The sequence below is a fragment of the Pleurodeles waltl genome, chromosome 3_1 (assembly GCF_031143425.1).
Source record: "Pleurodeles waltl isolate 20211129_DDA chromosome 3_1, aPleWal1.hap1.20221129, whole genome shotgun sequence".
Taxonomy (NCBI): domain Eukaryota; kingdom Metazoa; phylum Chordata; class Amphibia; order Caudata; family Salamandridae; genus Pleurodeles; species Pleurodeles waltl.
In genome coordinates, this window is record NC_090440.1 from 934,353,015 (window position 1) to 934,373,141 (window position 20,127).

General features: G+C 47.2%; 1 protein-coding gene across 3 annotated transcripts in view; it reads right to left on the minus strand.

Moving 5' to 3' along the window:
* Positions 1–17,943, minus strand: part of NIPAL3 (NIPA like domain containing 3) — a 90,545-nt gene extending 72,602 nt beyond the window's left edge. The window contains exons 1-3 of one of the 3 annotated variants that reach the window (XM_069223942.1): positions 17,678–17,942; positions 15,887–16,074; positions 11,684–12,051 (exon numbers count right to left, since the gene is read on the minus strand). In XM_069223942.1, the coding sequence (XP_069080043.1) occupies positions 11,684–11,779 (96 nt within the window). In that variant the 5' untranslated portion in view covers positions 11,780–12,051; positions 15,887–16,074; positions 17,678–17,942. Of the gene's footprint in view, positions 1–11,683; positions 12,052–15,886; positions 16,075–17,677 lie in introns of all 3 variants that reach the window. The other 2 variants (XM_069223943.1, XM_069223941.1) reach the window with 2 other exon arrangements.
* Between the last annotated feature and the right edge of the window lie 2,184 nt (positions 17,944–20,127).

Consider the following 20,127-nt stretch of genomic DNA (forward strand, 5'->3'; position numbering starts at 1 on the left):
GACCCAGGGGTCCCTCTAGCGGTGCAGGCAGGCACAGGGGGAGCTTCTCGGGACAGCCACCACATGGGCTAGGAAGAGGGTTGCCTGGGGGTCACTCCTGCGCTGAGGTTTGGTTCCTTCAGGTACTAGGGGCAGCGGGTGCAGTGCTGGTTCCAGGCGTCGGGCATCTTGTTACAGGCAGCCGCGGTCAGGGAAGCCTCTGGATTCTCTCTGCAGGCGTCGCTGTGGGGGTTCAGGGGGGGTCGTCTCTGGCTACTCACAGGCTCGCAGTCGCCGGGGAGTCCTCCCTGTGGTGTTTGTTCACTGGATCTCGAGCCGGGGGCGTCGGGTGCAGAGTGCGAAGTCTCACGCTTCCGGTGGGAAACGTGCAGTCTTTGAAAGTTGCTTCTTTGTTGCAAAGAAGTAGCTGGTTTTGAGCAAGGCCGCTGCTCACTGGAGTTTCTTGGTCCTCTAGTCCAGGGCAGTCCTCTGAGGCTTCAGAGGTCGCTGGTCCCTGTCAGATGCGTCGCTGGTTACAGGTTTTCGAAGTTGGAGACAGGCCGGTAGGGCTGGGGCGAAAGCAGTTGTCGTCTTCCTCCTTCTCTGCAGTCTTGTAGGTCAGCACTCCTTCTTGTTTCTTCAGGTTGCAGTAATCTGATTTCCTGGGATCTGGGGTGCCCCTAAATACTGAATTTAGGGGTGTATTTAGGTCTTGGAGGGCAGTAGCCAATGGCTACTGTCCTTGAGGGTGGCTACACCCTCTTTGTGCCTCCTCCCTGTGTGGAGGGGGGCACATCCCTAATCCTATTGGGGGAATCCTCCAAAACTAAGATGGAGGATTTCTAAAGGCAGGGCACCTTAGGGGCTGTCCTGACTGGTGGGTGACTCCTCCTTGTTTTTCTCATTATCTCCTACATCCATGCCGCCAAAAGTGGGGGCAGTGGCCAGAGGGGCGGGCATCTCCACTAACTGGGATGCCCTGGGGCGCTGTAATAAAAGAGGTGAGCCTTTGAGGCTCACCGCCAGGTGTTACAGTTCCTGCAGGGGGAGGTGTGAAGCACCTCCACCCAGTACAGGTTTTGTTCCGGGCCACAGAGTGACAAAGGCAATCTCCCCATGTGGCCAGCAAGATGTCTGGTGTGTGGCAGGCTGGCAGAAACTGATCAGCCTACCCTAGAAGTCAGACTGGTATTCAGGGGGCATCTCTAAGATGTCCTATGGGTGTATGTTACAATAAATTGCACACTGGCATCAGTGTGAATTTATTGCGCTGAGAGGTTTGATACCAAACTTCCCAGATTTCAGTGTAGCCATTATGGAACTGTGGAGCTCGTGTTTGACAAACTCCCAGACCATATACTCTTATGGCTACCCTGCACTTACAATGTCTAAGGTTTTGCTTAGACACTGTAGGGGCATAGTGCTCATGCACATATGCCCTCACCTGTGGTTTAGTGCACCCTGCGTTAGGGCTGTATGGCCTGCTAAAGGGGTGACTTACCTATGCCACAGGCAGTGTGAGCTTGGCATGGCACTCTGAGGGGAGTGCCATGTCGACTTAGTCATTTTCTCCCCACCAGCACACACAAGCTGTGAGGCAGTGTGCATGTGCTAAGTGAGGGGTCCCCAGGGTGGCATAAGACATGCTGCAGCCCTTAGAGACCTTGCCTGGCATCAGGGCCCTTGGTACCAGGTGTACCAGTTACAAGGGACTTATCTGAGTGCCAGGGCTGTGCCAATTGTGGAAGCAAAGGTACAGTTTAGGGAAAGAACACTGGTGCTGTGGCCTGGTTAGCAGGGTCCCAGCAAAACTTTCAATCAAAACTTAGCATCAGCAAAGGCAAAATGTTAAGGGGTAACCATGCCAAAGGAGGCATTTCCTTACAGGAGAGGAAGAAGCAACACGGACCGGGCGGGAGGGAGGGGAAGAAGCAATGCAGACCGGGCGGGTGGAAGGGGAAGAAGCACTGGGCGGGTGGAGGGGAAGAAGCAACAAAGACAGGGTGGGTGGGAGGGGTAAGAAGCAACACGGACAGGGCGGGTGGGAGGGGGAAGAAGCAACGCGGACAGGGCGGGTGGGAGGGGGAAGAAGCAACGCGGACAGGGCGGGTGGGAGGGGGAAGAAGCAACGCGGACAGGGCGGGTGGGAGGGGGGAAGAAGCAACGCAGACAGGGCGGGTGGGAGGGGGAAGAAGCAACGCGGACAGGGCGGGTGGGAGGGGGAAGAAGCAACGCGGACAGGGCGGGTGGGAGGGGGAAGAAGCAACGCGGACAGGGCGGGTGGGAGGGGGAAGAAGCAACGCGGACAGGGCGGGTGGGAGGGGGAAGAAGCAACGCGGACAGGGCGGGTGGGAGGGGGAAGAAGCACCACGGACAGGGCGGGTGGGAGGGGGAAGAAGCACCACGGACAGGGCGGGTGGGAGGGGGAAGAAGCACCACGGACAGGGCGGGTGGGAGGGGGAAGAAGCACCACGGACAGGGCGGGTGGGAGGGGGAAGAAGCACCACGGACAGGGCGGGTGGGAGGGGGAAGAAGCACCACGGACAGGGCGGGTGGGAGGGGGAAGAAGCACCACGGACAGGGCGGGTGGGCGGGGAAGAAGCACCACGGACAGGGCGGGTGGGCGGGGAAGAAGCACCACGGACAGGGCGGGTGGGCGGGGAAGAAGCCCCGCGGACAGGGTGGGTGGGCGGGGAAGAAGCACCGCGGAGCGGGCGGCGAAGAAGCACCGCGGAGCGGGTGGGTGGGCGGGGAAGAAGCAACACAGACCGGGTGGATGGGATAGGAAGAAGCGACACGGACCGGGCGGAAGGGAAGGGAAGAAGCAACACTGACTGGGCAGGTGGGATGGGAAGTAGTAACACGGACCAGGTGGATGGGATAGGAAGAAGCGACATGGACCAGTGGCAGAGGGGAGGGGAAGAAGCAACATGGACCGGGGGGAAGAGAGGGGAAGAAGCAAAATGGACCAGGGGCAATGGGGGAAAGGAAGAAGCAACACAGAACAGGGAGGTGAAGAAGCAGCACAGACCAGGGGTGGGAGGAGGAAGAAGCAACACAGACCAGGCAGGTGGGAGGGGAATAAGCAACACAGACTAGGCGGGTACAGGGGAGGGGAAGAAGCAACACGGACCAGGCGGGTACAGGTGGGGGGTACAAGCAACACGGACTGGGCGGGTGCAGGGGAGGGAAAAAGGCAACACGGACCCGGTAGATGGGATGGGAAGAAGCAAACGTGGACCAGGCAGAAGGGAAGGGAAGAAGCAACACTGACTGGGCAGGTAGGAGAGGAAGAAGCAACATGGACCGGGGAGGGAGGGGAAGAAGCAACATGGACCAATGGCAGGGGGAAGGGAAGAAGCAACATGAACCGAGGGGAGAGAAGGGAATAAGCAAAATGGACCAGGGGCAATGGGGGAGAGGAAGAAGTAACACAGAACAGGGAGGCGGGAGAGGAAGAAGCAAAATGGACCAGGGGCGATGGGGGAGAGGAAGAAGCATCACGGAACAGGGAGGAGGGAGGGGAAGAAGCAACACCAGCCAGGGGAGAGAGGGGAAGAAGCAACACAGACCAAGGGCAAGGGGAGGGTAGGATGAAGCAACACAGACCAAGGGCAAGGGGGGGGGGGTAGGAAGAAGCAACATGGACCAAGGAGGTCGTCGGAGAAGAAGCATCACAGACCAGGTGTGGGAGGGGGAAGAAGCAACAGAGACCAAGCAGGTGGGGGGGAAGGGGGGGAAGAGAAGCAACAGGGACCAGGCAGTTAGGAGAAGAGGAAGCAACACGGAACGGGCAGGTGAGATGCTGGGAAAGAAGCAACATGGACAGGGCGTGTGGGAGATAGGGAAAGAAGGAACACGGACGGGGAGGGTGGAGATAAAGAAGCAACATGGACAGGGCGGGTGGGAGGTAAAGTAGCAACACGGATAGGGCGGGTGGGAGGGGACGAACCAACATGGACAGGGCGGGTGGGAGGGAGCGTAAGAAGCAACACGGACCAGGCGGGTACATGGGAGGGGAAGAAGCAACACGGATCGGGCAGGTGCGTCGGAGGGGAAGAAGCAACACGGATTGTGGGGGGCGTGAAGGGGAAGAAGCAACACAGACCAGGCAGGTGCATGCGAGGCGAAGTATCAACATGGACCCGGCAGGTGGGAGGGGAAGAAGCAACACGGAACCAAAGAAGCACCACGGACCGGGCGGGTGGGAGGCAAAGAAGCAACACGGACCAGGTTGGTACGTAGGAGGGGAACAAGCAACACGGACTGGGCAGGTGCCTGGGAGGGAAGAAGCAACAAGGACCGGGCAGGTGGGAGGGGAAGTGTAGGATGCTGGCTCTGTATATACTATATGAAAATGAGGTATAGTGTGCATAGAGTCCAGGGGTTCCCCAGAGGTTTGACAGAGGCAATAATAGATAATACTAATGCTCTCTTTGTGGTAGTGTGGTCGAGCAGTTAGGCTTATCAGAGGGTAGTGTTAAGCATCTGTTGTACACACACAAGCAACAGAAGAAACACACACTCAATGTTTCAACTACAGACCAATAGGTTTTTATGTAGAAAATGTTATTTTTGTTACTTTATTACTAGAACCACAAGACTCCGTTCAGAAGTAAATACTGTTGCAGATAAGTACTTAGCATAGGCATCAATGTAACTTTGTTTCACTTTAGTCAAGTAAACAGTTTTTGAGAAAACAGAGAATATCTATTTTAAAAGTGGACCCAGTGGATTTTCAGAACAGTTCTCAGGGGAAAGAAAATAAATTACAGTTTTAGAGGTAAGTACACAACTTACAGTTCCAGTCTCCGTGTTATAGGTAGTCCACCCTTGGGGGTTCAAGTTAACCCCAAACACCAACCACCAGCAACACGGGGCCGGCCAGGTTCAGAGGTCAAAGTTGGGTCATTTTAACATGGGCCCTATGGAGACAGGGGGTACTCGGAATTCAGTCTACCAGCAGGTAAGTAAGCGCGGCTTGGAGGGCAGACCAGAGGGGATTAGAGGAGCACTGGAGGGGCCCCAAGTAGGCACCAATCCCACACTCTCAGCGGCACTGGGGTGGCCGGGTGCAGGGTGCAAACAGGGTGTTGGGTTTCCAATGAAACTCTATGAGGGAAAGTTGAGCAAATTTAACGTGGGCTTCTATGGAGACAGGGAGTACTCTGAATCAGGCCTGTCTGCAGGTAAGTACCCGCAGCTCAGAGGGCAGACCAGGGGGGTTTAGAAGAGTAATGAAGGGGCCACAAGTAGGCACCAACCATCAACCAACCAACCAACCAACCATACACCCTCAGCGGCACAGGGGCGGCAGGGTGCCAACAGGGGCCGGGTTCTCGAAGGCCTGAGGGCTACGGTTGCAGTGTGTCTTTAGGCGTCGGCTATCTTCGTCCAGAGCTTCTCGTCAGGGGGATCCTCGGGATTCCCTCTGCAGGTGTTGTCGTGGAGGGGAGGGGAGGAGAGGTCATCCTAGGGTAGGCACTTGCTCGCAATAGCCTGGGGACCCTCTCTTGCTGGGTTGACCACCAGGACATGGGTCTTGAGCGTCGGTGCACAGGGGTCACAACTCAAGTATCCAGAGTGAGGTGGGTGTCCTTGGTTGTAGGTTTTCTTTCGACAGAGCCGCTGTCCTCAGGCGTTCTTGGTCCTCTTGGGTGCAGGGAAGTCCTCTGGAGTTGGACAGAGGTCGCTGGTCCAGCTGGACGCGTCGCTGGTCTTTTGCAGGAGACAGGAGACAGGCTGGTAGGGCTGGGGCCAAAGCCGTTGTCTTCCTTCTTCTCTGCTGGGGTTTCAGCAGGGGCGGGCATCTCCACAAGCTGGATTGCCCTGAGGCACTGTAATATGAGGCTTGAGCCTTTGAGGCTCAAGCCACGGGTGTTACAGTTCCTGTAGGGGGGAAATGTGAAGCACCTCCAACCAGGACAGGCTTTGTTTCTGCCACAGAGTGCACAAAGGCACTCACCCCATGTTGTCAGAAACTTGTCTCAAAGTGGCAGGCTGGCACAGACCGGTAAGTCCTACACTAGCAGTTCAGTTAACATACAGGGGGCATCTCTAAGATGCCCTCTGTGTGCATTTTTCAATAACTCCCACATTGGCATCAGTGTGGGTTTATTGTGCTGAAAAGTTTGATATCAAATTCCCAGTATTCAGTGAAGCCATTATGGAGCTGTGGAGTTCGTAATGACAGACTCCCAGACCATATACCCAGTATGGCTACACTGTACTTACAATGTCTAAGAATGGACTTAGACACTCTAGGGGCATATTGCTCATGCAGCTATGCCCTCACCTGTGGTATAGTGCACCCTACCATAGGGCTGTAAGGCCTGCTAGAGGGGTGACTTACCTATGCCACAGGCAGTGAATTGTGGGCGTGGCACCCTGAGAGGGAGGCCATGTCAACTTTGTCTTTTTCTCCTCACCAGCACACACAAGCTCCAAGGCAGTGTGTATGTGCTTGGGGAGGGGTCCCCGAGGGTGGTATAATATATGCTACAGCCCTTAGAGACCTTCACTGGCCACAGGGCCCTTGGTACCATAGGTACCTTTTACAAAGGACTTAACTATGTGACAGGGTTGTGCCAACTGTGGAAACAAAGGTACAGTTTTAGGGAAAGAACATTGGGTCTGGGGCCTGGTTAGCAGGGTCCCAGCCAACTTTTAATCAAAGTTGGCATCAACACTAGGCAAAAAGTGGGGAGGGGGTAACCAGTGGCACTTTCCTACAATAGGAAACTGGATTTTACGGCACATGGTGGTGGCCCTGCTAAAGGGTTGCATTTACCCAGCCTCTGTAGGCTATGTCCCGCCCACCTCAGACTCCTTCTGGTGCAAAAGGAGCTTCTAAGCTCATCATATGCCCTTACCAGTGGTCTCTACCCCGGCCAGGTTTGAATAGCTACATTATGCTCTCAATGTGTTCCACCCTGCCAGATGTTTTGTTCATCTTTCCACCAGTCTGAGTAGGATGTCCTGGCTAACACTGGTTGAGGACCTTGACCACACTTCCCAGTCCAGACTGTTCCTATGGTCAAAGCCAACTGGACCTTTAGGGGTGATGTTATAGCTGTGCCTCTACGCGCCTACCAATTTCCACCCCAGAGTCCCAGGTATGTTGCTGGCTTTTCTAACTCCATTATGGCACTGGGGAAGGTGTGTGAGGCAGTAGATAACATCAAGGAAGCATTTTGCACCTTCTCTTTGGCAAAGTCGCATGGAGGTATCTATTGTTCCTTTCACAATGTCTGTCGATGAGAGACGGAGTTTGAGGATGATTTGAAAGGGCACCACATTGTGCTTTGGAAGCTATTTCTTCCCTTAATGAGACTTTACAAGGCTGCAGAGGTCTTGAGTTGTCTGCTACCCAGGCTTCAAGTTAAAACTAACTTACTTAAGGAAATCCTCCTCAAGACTTCGCTGAGGTGGTTTGTGATGAATCCAGAGCTACTAAACAACTCCTTGGGACTGGGCAAGACACGTGGCACGATTCAAGAGTTCCTCTGCACCCTTAATGCCATACTGCTTGGTTTGCTTCCTCTCGTATCCCCAGGGCTGACAAGGCGGTCTTGTCAGACTTATCTTTTGAGGACTTCTGTCTTTTTGGAACAAGGGGCTGAGCAGGTCCTGCAGAGAGACAGATAGGGGCATGTGGCACTAGCTTGTTTTCTGTGCAGCCTCCTTATTTTACTCAGACAGGCTGATGCTTATTCTAGCGCTTGGCCATATAGAAGATACTATTCTGCTTACCATGTAGAACACCTTCATATATGCCCTGATGGCAAAGGGGAGAGTCCTATATCTTGAGTAGTCCCTGACAAGTTCAGGAGCTCTTCTGCAGACCTTCACTTGTCTAATGCAACTGCAATAATGTAGCGTATCCCTCCTTGTGTTCACTTAATTGCTTTAGCTAAACTTCATTCCTAACGTTCTTGAGAACAGTGACCTAGTTCCTGCAGAGGAGTGGCATAAGGTACAATAGTTCAGCTTCTTCCTTCCACTTATTCTTCTTCTAGGATGTCACTCTTTTGACAATATTTTAAACTAGTAATTAGTAAAAAGTAACGTAGTAAATGTATTGATGAATAACCTTGTGGTCCTTGTTTCAGAACTTGGAGGGTTTGTGGTTTTCTGCACTGGGTCGTTGTTCACTGCTGAGGCACAAGGCTCGCTTGACAATTCCTGCTATGGTTCTATGCTGTCCTTCGATCGCATCCCTGATTGCTTTATTCTCCTATGTCTGGCTATACCTGGAGCATGAACCATGCCTGTACCATTTCAGTCAATGATGTGCTGCATGTCCAGCCTAGGCCACCTACCCGATTCCTAGCTTCTTCCTAATATCCAGACTTTGGAAAAAATATTTGCCCTCTTGCCTTCCCTCTGCAAAGAGCCTGGACAGCTGTGACATTATACGGGGCAGCATAGATTCTTTCTCCTGGGAATATTATTGAGCCTGTGATGCAGTCTTAGGTTGATAATGTTGCATTCGATATTGGTGGTTGCCTTTTAACTTGGGAGGTATGTGACCTCAAATGGCTTTGCTTCCCTGGATGACATCTGCCTCACCTTTTGGCGGTATGATGCCTTGAACCTTAACTGCTTACACTATTCCTGTTCTATGTTAGAAGAGATGCTCCTGCTGGTGAATGACAGGGCGCAAATGTCAGCTAGTTCTCCTCTTCTTTCTTTGCTTTTGTATGCTGTTGCACTTCACTTCAGACAGGAAAGGAGGTCGGGCTGCGTTTGGCATTTTGGGGATGACAGCAACCAGACAGTTTCTGAGTTGGTACCACTGTGTTCTAATTTCACTCCTGACAACAGCTGTCTGCTACTGCCTTAGGTAGTCACGTTCTACACAGGTAATATTTAAGCAATTTCAGTATCTGTGTGTCTTCCTTTACGCATGTATACAGGCCAAAGGAGACTCCTTGTGGGTGTGCCACAGAGGGAGTGGTCATCTTTCTACTGCTCTGAGTGACTGGTTGCTTTGCACAGGTTTTACAAGTTATGCCTACCAGTAGTGTTTTCTCTTGTAACAAGGGTGTTTCCTGGTTAGATCAGTTTCTAGTAGCTTGCTTAATTTCCTTACCAGTGCATAGTTTCTCTTTGCAACTCCGGCTTTCTTTTATACCAGCATTTTCACTCTCTTTTGTCTTTAATTCAGTTAGTGCTTCTGTTCCGTTAGTCCTTGGAAGGCTGGGACATTGTTGTATGATGGGTGGTTGTTACCTTACGCAGGTACCTTTCTGGTCTTTGTAGATCAGGTGGTTGGGATATACAGCATGGCTCTTTTTCTCCCTATGGGCGGCTTTCTTTTTCACACTTGACTGCTGCCGTCTCCAAATTATTATCAGTGAAATACATTGCCTCTCCAGTACTGGGAGTTATTATTTAGGTGTTTTACTATTTTCTTCTATGAATTTGTCTGTTTGGATTGTTAGCTAGGGACCAGGGATGCAAAGGATTGTTTTCCTCTGATTAGTCTTCTGCCTTGTTTTAGTGATGCTGCTGTTTGAAGCACTGCCAATCTATCACAAGTCTTGTATCTCTCACAAGTCTTGTATCTCTAACATGCATTTCTTGTCTGCTAGTCAATATCGTAGGATCGTTTGCATAACTGCCACAGTGGAAGAATCTTTCCGTTTCCTTCATTAGACCTAATCTTTATGGGATACTGCTTAGTTATCGATTTATGAGTTGAGGAATCTGCAGGTTTAAGTATCCTGTAAAGATAATGACCTTTCTGGTTGATACCCTCTCTACCCGAAGATTGCTCACAAAAACCAAATGCTACTCTGATCCAAGTAGAGGTTACTATTTTGACAATAAGGTATGCAGCTGGTTTTGTGCAGTTAATTCCAATTAACTAATCAGGCCTGCCTAATCTTTAAAGGCTTTTTTGGGGCTGGTGGGGAGGAGAATGGCAGGGGGAAGGGAAGGACAAGAACCAACATCAGCATGCCAGATGGCATGATGCATGGTTTCAGTGACATCACATCCAGGGAGAAGTTAGAGTCAAGGAGGGTAAGGTTGCAGGAACAGTAGTATATATGAGAAATTGCCACAGCTTGAAAGCGAAGCAATTATTTTATTTAAATTCTTTGTGTAGCACAGAGTTTACCAGTTACTTGGCCTCTTAGCCCTCCTGACACCCTAAAATGGTGACCTTGATTAGCACAGACACAGAACAAAATGTTTGTTAGACACCCTGGCTGTTTGTTGGGTGTAGTATGGATCTGTTGAGGGTTTTCCAATGAAGGTGTTCAGGACATGAGGCAGCGCCCTGTAACTTTCTCCCCAACTTCAGCATGTGTAAGAACGGCAACTGTCATTTGTGGGAAGGCATTGTCCCCTGACCTTGGTATATGATGTTGTTCCTTATAATGAATGTAACAGGTAATACCTGATTTATTTGTAACTTTAACTATTGCCTCAGTTGTACCCGACTGTTGCCAACAGACATATTGTGTATGGTAATAAACTAACTGTGGGCTTTAATCAGCCCATGGATTATTGTAGGTTGACTTGTCAATCTTATTGGCTTGCTTCTTATTCCAAGCATTTCTGCTTTCCTTCTTTTTTTTCAGTTTCCTCCTCCAATTAAGTGCGGCTTCTTTACAAACCTTTTGACTACATGACTTGTAACATTCCACTCCAATTTTTTTTTCTTTTCAGGAGAAAGAGAGAGAGAGAGCAGGTAGAGAAGAGAAAGAGAGAGTGAGAGAAAGAGAGAGACCGAGACCTTGCTCTCTTCCTCTTACCCCTGTGTGTCGCTTCCCCTTTGACATACCTGCACTCAGTGCTCTTACCATCCTCAAACTGGTCTGTAGATTCCCGTCGCCCTCCTTGCTCGGTTGAGCCATTTCTCCTTCATCACTGCCGCTCATTGACAATGTTTACTTGTTCTCCCCATCACATTCGCTCTCCATTACAACCTGCCCCTCTTTTTTTTTATATTATATTTCATTTTCTAATTTTGGGTCAGGCCCGGCAACAACCATTTGCTATAGGGTGTCTCCTTTCTTCATATAGGCATTTGTCCCCTTTTTTCAAAATTTACCTTGGCCACATCATGATGCATGTAAGAAAATACATCGTCATTCTGCCAGATTTCTGGTGTGTTTTATAGTCAACAAGCAGTTTCCTATTCTTTTCTTTTTGCTAAATCTAATTAGAAATGGTAACACTGGCAAAGCTAAAAGGTTGGCTACCGCCTTTCAAAGGCGAAACTATTGGATTTGCCAATGCTTGTTATAAAGTGTAACTCAATCAGGGAGGTGTTACTGCACTGTACAATAGAAACAACATTGTACAAACAGCCCATCATAAAACCAATTTAAACAAGTGAACATAAAACATTGGTAACACAAAACAACAATCTCTGCATAAGTCATTGTAGGTTAGACTTCAGAGAATAAAAGCAGGAGCAGGCTCTGGGATGCAAGGATAGTTAAAAAAGAAAAAGAAGCAGGAGAAGATGAAAAGGTTGCTGGCAGGGGAGAGACAGATGAACGAGTTCAAGGAAAGCGAGAGGGGGACAGATGTGGCAATGAAGGGGTAAATGTGAAAAACAGAGGAATGGAGGGAGCGCTATAAAGAATGCTTGGTACAAACGTTATACCATCCTGCTTCACTCCGGGAGCAGAATAAAATATGTTATATTTAGAAAATGAATCGTCAGATCACAAAAAGCTCATACCTTGTAGGAAAAGGGCGATTCCTTCAAGGGAAGTGTCTGAGTGGTAAGAGGAAGCTGCTGGAGATGCAGATCTGGCCCGTTTGTACTTTCCATCATGTTTCATTTACGCATCTCCTTAAAGTCCAGGGGGCTAATCGACAACTTCCTCACACTGTTCGACAAAAGGAGGATCTTAAAAGTCTCCAGATAAAATTCTTTTTTCGAGTTCATAGCATTTGCATGCCATGCTCTCATGGATAACTGAAGACTAGAGAACCGTAAATCAGAAGAACCTGTTACTCCCTCGCCTTAACACGCAGGCCGACCAATCAGGCAGCAGGTAGGAGCATCGTGGCTAGAATTATCCTTTGGTCCTAAGACTTTACCACCTAAAACAATAAATACAAAGAAACAGACTCAGCATTATGAAAAGCACTACAGGTAGTTTTCAGCTGTAGGTATTATTATGCTTAAATGGTAAACTGTTCTGCAAATGAGCAAGGTTCATCAGAACAGCAGTATTATCAGTTTCTGTTTAGCCAGCAACACGTAGCATAACTGTCCTAGGATCCTAATTCTCAACGAAACACATATATTCCTATCCACGAAGTAACGCTAAAAGTGGCCCAAATTTCCCCTAAAAAATACAAAAAGTAACAAATTAAAAATACTGAAATAGAATAAATTTTAAGTCTTGGAAATTAATCAATAGACTTCGAAATCAAATTACTAAACAGTCAATTTCAGCATGATTATTGAAACGGCTTAGTTTAAGGGGAATCACAGAGTACAATAAGCTTTTTTTCTGCTGCTCCGCAAACTCTGTCCCTCTCAGCAAATGGCATTTTTAATGCTCCTATGGAAGGGAAGCGTATTTTAAAGAATCTGTTTTCATCCTGGGTGATTCCGTACTGCTGAGGGGCCAATTTTGGTTTTGCAAGCAAAATAGGAAAGAATCATCCCAACGTCCATAAAACGAGGTAATAGCCATTAGAAATTAGGCCTCAGTCATGAAGACCACGAAAGGCACAAGTCAGAAGGGACACCGTAGCTCTAAATATATCCTTAAAACAAATCAGTGAAATGCTACTAACGTCCCAGCAAACATTGCCTCATTTTGGGCTGACAGGCGAGTAAAAGTATATTCGTAACTTACACAAACAGGAAAATAATTGACAAGTTACCTGTAGCGATGGATGGAAGGGATGTGAACATGTATGGCTTTTAAAACAGTTGTTTAAGAAAAATATTTGCAAGCTCAAGATAAGCTTTCAACTAACGTGCAAGGTGTGTACATAAAGTAAGATAACAGAAATGAGCCATGTACAGTTTTCAACAGTGGGTGTGTGAAGCTGGCACTTAAGAGAGAGATTAAAAAAAAGACTGATTTAACCTCTGATATGTCTTTAAGCAAAAGTTGAAAATGTATTTGAAAAACTAGCACGTCACCTATGTGTGCAGCTCTACAGATGACCGAGGACAACACTTAAGACAACGAAATCTGCTCTTTCAAATCTTGATTTTCAACGCTTTGCTAAAAGTATTAGGATTTGAGATTTTTTCAATAGGACAAAGTAAAGGCATTCCAAGTTTCGCTGAAGAGAAGGCCCAGCAAACATCCCTCACAAGTTGAGGCAAGGGCTCATTTTAAGAGGCTATGGAAGTAATATCTAATCGGGCAAAAAGGGGCTTAGTGAATACAACGAAACTGTAGAAAAATGTGGAATGGTATTGTAGAGTAACATGTAGTGGAACTGGAATTATATGATGTGCTGTTGAAATTTGTGGCACAATGTGGAATTCTTAGGTGAGATCAGAAGTACGTGGTGTGCTGTGAAATTGTTTTGAATTATCTAGTTTGGTGTGGAATTGTGTGGTGATGTGTGGAATTGAATTGTGTGGCATGGAACTGCTGTGGCGTTGAGTGCAATTATGCTGATTGGAATTATATGACATGGTGTGGACTGTATTTATGTGGATTATTGCTATCTGGCACTGATTTATCTGGGGTGTATTTATGTGGTATTGAGTACAGTGTAATTATGTAGAGTTGAATTATGTGGCATTCAGTGGTAGTATGTGGAGTGTAATTATGTTGCGTGGTGCAGAATTGTGTGGCATTGAATTGTGTGGAATTCTGTGGCATTAACCTAAAAAAAAAAAAAAAATCACGTTTCGTGATACATGCTCACAGGGGTGTTGTGAACAGCACGTCATGACGGTATTTTTATATTAACATCAGACATTCCAACCTTCCGCCATTCCTTGAAGCAGCCCGATCCTGCCTGCTAGGTAGGAAGTCCTCATTAAGATAATGCACAGGAGCTGTAACTGAGAGGCAAGGTCTGACCGAAGGATCTAGTTGGAACTGACAGATTTGTTTTCAAGACACCCGCCTGGAACGCTCTTCCTCTCCACATCAGACAAACCACCTCCCTCCGCAGCTTCACCAAGGAACTGAAGACATGGCTTTTTCAAAAGCCATCTCACCAGGATACGCTACTCTTCCTCCCCCCTCAGCACCTCGAGACCCTAACGGGTGAGTAATTGCGTTTTACAAGCACTGATTGATTGACTGAAATTTCGGGTCTCATGCTGTGTCTTTGTGTGCAGGGGAAAAGGTTGCAATGCTGTGAGAGAAACTTACCTGACCGTGGTCGCGTTTTAATGATAGTGGTAAAGTAATGGTGTGGGGCATTTATGTGCACAAAAGACTGAAGCAAGGGGAGAGGGCAGGGGGGGACACGTCGCAAGGACATCCGTTTTTGTACCTGCAGTAAAATCGGTGTATTTACAGCTCCTGGCAGCAATGAAGCCGGCATTTAAGAAGTTTGGGCAGAAATTTCCTGAACAATGCACACCCTGTAGGAGTAGCTGGGACCAAAGACCTTTTACCGAGTTCCCCTGAAGTCATAAGGCGTCTCTTCAATTTGTGATGAAGGAAAGGAGGGGCTGCAAATGAGTCGTGGACATGCGCTCGAGAAAAAGGCTTCAAGGAGCGTAAACACAATCACTAGTTACAAACTAAAATAAACAATGACAATGCAAAACAAGGAGGATCTGCGAAAGAGCCGTGGATATGCACTCGAGAAGCAGTACGTTTACGGTACTTGAGGCATGTGATTTTGAATTGGGTTGTTAATGATGTAAAACAACTACTACACATACTCTTCCAGGTCCAACATTGGGGCCCATCAGACCTGACAAGGACGGCAGTGTAAGGACAGTGTTTGAACAATGAGACAGAGTCACAACACGTCAGCTTTATGTGAGATGTCTGCTCTTTAAAGGTCTCGTGCCGAGCTCTGACTGAGGAAAAAGATGTCAGCAGTGCTGGATGCAAGAAATGCAGGGCAGTGAGGGGAGGAATGCTCTTTTTGGTTAACTAACACACCATGCCCCTCTGGACTCGGGTATTTCTTGGGAGATGCTATTGCAATGTGGCAGCGTGAAAGAGGCACAGTGGAGGAGGCCAGAAGGTGGTAACTGGGTGCTCACGCCGTCTCACCATTGCCAGTGAGTGAAGGAGAGTGAGTGTCAGAGACAGCAAGTGTAAGAGAGGGAGCATGAATGTAAGAGTGAGCACAAGTGTCTGAGTGAGTAGGAGAAGAGTGAGTCTAGCAGCAAGTACAAGAATGTGAGTATAAATTAGAGTAAGAGTGTAGGAGACTGAGTGAGTGTGTGTTAGCACAGGAAAGCAAGCATCAGTGTAAAAGAATGAGTGTAAAATTGTGGTTCTGCCAGCCCACAAACGGCAGGGTCAGCGTATCCTTGACACCTTCACCCTGTTTTGCTATTGGAAGGGGTCGGACAGTGTGTGATCAGGGCGGCTCCCCTGAACGTTACCTGGAGGGTGCCAGATACTGACAACTGAAGCATGCTGGAAGCAGAACAAGCCTTCCCAGCAAAAGTATAACCATTTCCTTGTGGCTTTTTTTTGGAGTATCACAGTTGGGCATTTTCCCTCACTTGAAGGGCTGAAGGCAGTTCTGTACAGCACTCTTAGTCACTTGGTAGAAGTGAGGGACTCCAGTTAAGGTTGGAAGAATGAATTTTACTAAGATAAAATAAATGGATATTTTGTTACTGTCAGCCTCTGCAGCAACAAAACCTCCTTTTAACTGCTGGGCAGTGAGGAGTCGCTCAATAAAACAAGTGAGGCAAGCCCAGCATTCTTATTTGGGAAAGCATTCTTGTTAGGAGCTGGACAAGTTCTGAACTCACCGGCTTATTTTGGAGATGGCGCAGGTGGCTGAGCTTGTTCCTGTGCTGCTTTGGACGGCATTTTGGCAGACGGCTTAGAGCACTGGGGCTATAGTATGAGTACGATGGAACAGAGCAGGCTGGCTCAGAAGAGGCTCGCAGTGGACCAAAATGCAGTGCGAGGGGCGGGCAGCTCTTAAAGGGACACTCTGAGGCAACAGCAAAAAAAAAAAAAAAAAAAAAGAGAACATTTAAAGATTCAGATTTGCAGACACAGAAGAGAATGACGCTGACTCAAACCCAAAAACATAGGTCAATACAATTCCATAAAAAACAAAAAAATAAAAAAAAAAAGCACACACACACATATATATATATATATAGATTGAGCAGGTTTTGGTCTGAATGCGAAAACAAGAACTACTGTATTGCAGAAAACATAAGCAACACACGACAAACAAATTAACAGTTCACCGACATAGCAAAGAACGAAAAGGGAATCTTCATTAAACAAGAATAGAACCCCCCCAATAAAAAAAAAATAGTGTGCAAAAACAAACACAAATGCTGAGGAGAAAGGCTACAATTAATACTGCGATGCTCAGTGTGTGGCAGCAACACACTAAAAGGAGGGACATATAAGAACAAATAACCACTTAAAAGCAAGGATTTATAATGGACACTCAACCAAGAGTGATGTGTGGGCTGTAAACCCACAGAATAGATACAGCATGTCTTGAAGACACAGCGTATGCGCTGCCTAGGTGAACCTACCTAGCAATCATACAAGCAGCAGAATAGCTCAAGAAGCTCTTAAAGAATGTCGACCACGGCCATGTTAAAGACCTACAAAGGATCACGTTTCTAGCACAGATGGTCTTCAAAATGAGCTGCATCGCCAACAATAAGACCCCAATTTCCCTGGCAAAAAAACTAGTCACATCCTGGCTTCAAACTCAAATCAGGAGCCGGGATATCGTCAGAATACAATACATTTCAAGAAGGAAGAAACTGAAGAATAGCCCTTTCTGTTTATGCTCGCAGGACATGAACCAGTATTCCTATTAATATCAGATCAGCATAAATTATTCCCAAGAAATGAAGACAGTTGTCAAAACGTGTTTTTCTTGCATATAGGTAGAGGGAGTTGTGATTTAGGGCAGAAATTACTTAGTACAGCACGGTCTTCAGCGTATTTTTTTAGTAGAGGACATAATAGTTCTTGAATCCCAAGCCAATGGAACGACACAGAAGTGACTTGACTGTTGCATAGCTTTGAAATGACTGGTAAAATGAAATTAAAAAAAAAAAAAAAAAACAGCTGCGTTGTAAAGGCAGGACAAGGGTATATTGTGGAATCTGATTATTATGTGTGGGGTTAATAATTTGGTTATATCTGTTGAAAGAAGTGAAAAATGATAAACAACATGTGACAGTTTATTATTAACTAATAAAGATTCGGAAAAGTGAGACAGGTGTCATAAATTATATCCTGAAACAAAGTTGGCTAATGAATTGCATAAGGTATGGTACAGTGTCATTCTAAAAAATACATCAGTTAGATTTAAGTAACGGGCAAGACAATCGATATTAAAAATTTATTTTTCTCACATCACCGGAGTCTTGCCGAGCTTGGTACTCGTGGTAGACTCCGGCAGAGGAACGGGCCGGACAACAGACATCCTTGCTCAATGCTGGGTGGGAAGCCAAACACATCAACTGCACTGGGGCTACCACGGTTTGGGGGAGCATGGTCGCGGCTTCCCGTAGCATGAATACCATTCCGTGGTCCCTGGGATAAAATGTACCTACTTCTTAGGCGGCGGCGCATCCGCTCTTCTCAGTGAGCAAAATCCGGAAGTGCGGCACTTGGAAATCCACTGCGACCCATGCAAACCAGACAGCTGTTGTTGAGTAAACTTAGGCGGAAGAGAGCCACCCGGTCTGTACCCTGCACCACCGCCGTGTCGCTTCGCGTGCACTGCGCATCTGCGGAGACTTCTGCTGAAGAGTCGCAGCCTGTCCCCTGCGTCACCCGCGACGTCGCTTTCTAAGGCCACCTCCGGCACTCCTTCCCCTGCACAGCAGTTCTGGCGAGACTTCCGTACACTAGAGCCACCCGGGCTGTACCTGACACCTCAAAGTGCTGAAGTTGCGTGTATCAGGTGCTTGTAATACACTGTTTACTGTTATCTAGTGCTTTTAGAGGTCTAGTTTGAGTGAAACACTACAAAGTGAACGTGAGTAAAATTTCATTAATTTGATTAAAATAATGTCCTAAAAAAATGCAACCGCAATTTATGTGCTTCATATAGCGTATATGAATAAATAGCAAATGCACAAGAAATCATAAGTGAGTGCACACCAATTAAATGATTTACAAGCGTCAAATTAAATTAACTGATTAACATATGACCTATTTATTTACTTTTTGAATGGAAGATGATCCTGAAGAGCATTGTAGCTGGAATATCCATCCGCCGAGAAAGCGGGAGAGGTGTTTTGCGTAGAACTGGAGCTGTAAATTAAACACCAGGCTGCACAGTGAATGTAGCTGTCTCAGTCCTTGAGGGCAGGGTTACAGGGAGAAATCTCATAACAATATATTTTTGATAGTGTATGTTTAGCTGGCCTCTGGCCAAATAGTGACTTTTCTCAGAAGAATACAACATGTTCAACGGTTTCCTTTACCTGGCGACAAAAGGGACAAGACCCATCTGATTCATTACGATCATTTTGCTGTAACAGAGCGGACTGGCAGTGACCCCATATGAAATTTGATATAAAGTGTGTTAGCAAAAAAGGGCTCAATATCATCCAAGAAGCCTTCTAAACTATAATCTTCTTTGTGTTCCAGAAAGGAAGCTGTAAGGGTACCTACCCTAGCGGGACTTAAAGTCAAACCATTCCAGTAGGAACCCATTAGCGTTACTTTCGGAACCCAATGTCTTCTGAAGGAGTGGACCAAAGATTCTCATCCCCCAATTTGGAGCAGTCGTGACTTGATAAACCAAAGCCAGGGGATTTTATGGGCCCCAGGCTGCCGCAAAACATCCTCTAAGCCCCTTCGATATGGCAAAAGTTCAGGAACCACCCAAAGTCTCTGCCTGTATAATAAGGGGTTAAGGCCCAGTATGCCAACAATAGATCTAAGGCTGAAGTTAAGTAGTAAAGGAAAAAGCGGGGTAATGAGAGTGAGATTACTAAGATTACACATAAAACTTATTTATTTTCTACGATCTCCATGGATCTAATGCCATTGTCGCCCCAAAGTTCTCTGCCATACAGGGTGTCCTGTATGGCTTGGCATTTGTAGATTTTAGAAGCTGGTGATATCGGACAAAAGAAAGATCCACGTTGCGACCTCACAATCCCCCCAGAATATTGCTCTAGTTTAAACCTACACTTCTGAATGTGGGGTAACCAATTAAAATGCTCTGTTAGCATAACCCCAAAGTAATCAAATGCATGAACGCTCACTGTTGGTACCCAATTGAGAGCTGGATTAGATCGAGTCATTGGACATGGATTAAAAACCATATACTTCGTTTTGATGATGTTGATATCCAGGCCCCTCCGCTTGCAGAAGGACCCAAACTAGTCCAGGAGCTTCTGAATCCCCATTGGAGATTTTGATATGAGTGTGTCATCTGCAAACAGAAGGGCCAGAACCTTCACCCGGGCTAGGCATGGGGCATCGTTCACATACTTCTTTAGCTGGAACACCAGGTCTTTATAGAGAAGAAAAAGAGTTGGGGGACAGCACTTCCCTCATGCCCTGTTTGACTGGGATGGGGGCTGTCAACTCACCCTGAGTCCCGCACCTGACCAGAGCATAATTATTAGTATGTAACCTGATGGCTGTATTTGTACTTATATAGCGCTTACTACCCCTGACAAGGCGTTGATGTGCCTTTCTGCGAGTAGCACGCTACTCCGGAACCCAAAAGGATTAATGGTGGATTAGTATAGGGAAATATGAGTATAGTACTAGTATAGGGTGGTATGAGGTAATTTGAGTGAAGGACATTTGAGTCAGGTAGTTGGATTGAATAGAATAATGGAGGGATAGAAGAGGGAAGAATCCAGAAGTGTTAATTGGGAGATCGTAGTAGTAAGATGAGGTTTAAGATGACCAAAGGAGAGATGGAGGGGGAAGAGTCTGTAGAAAGAGACTAGAGAGATCAGACTACTGAGTCCTAATTCCATTCTTTATTTTGTGAATCTTGTAGTTTTGATTTTTTGTTTACCTTTTCACTTGT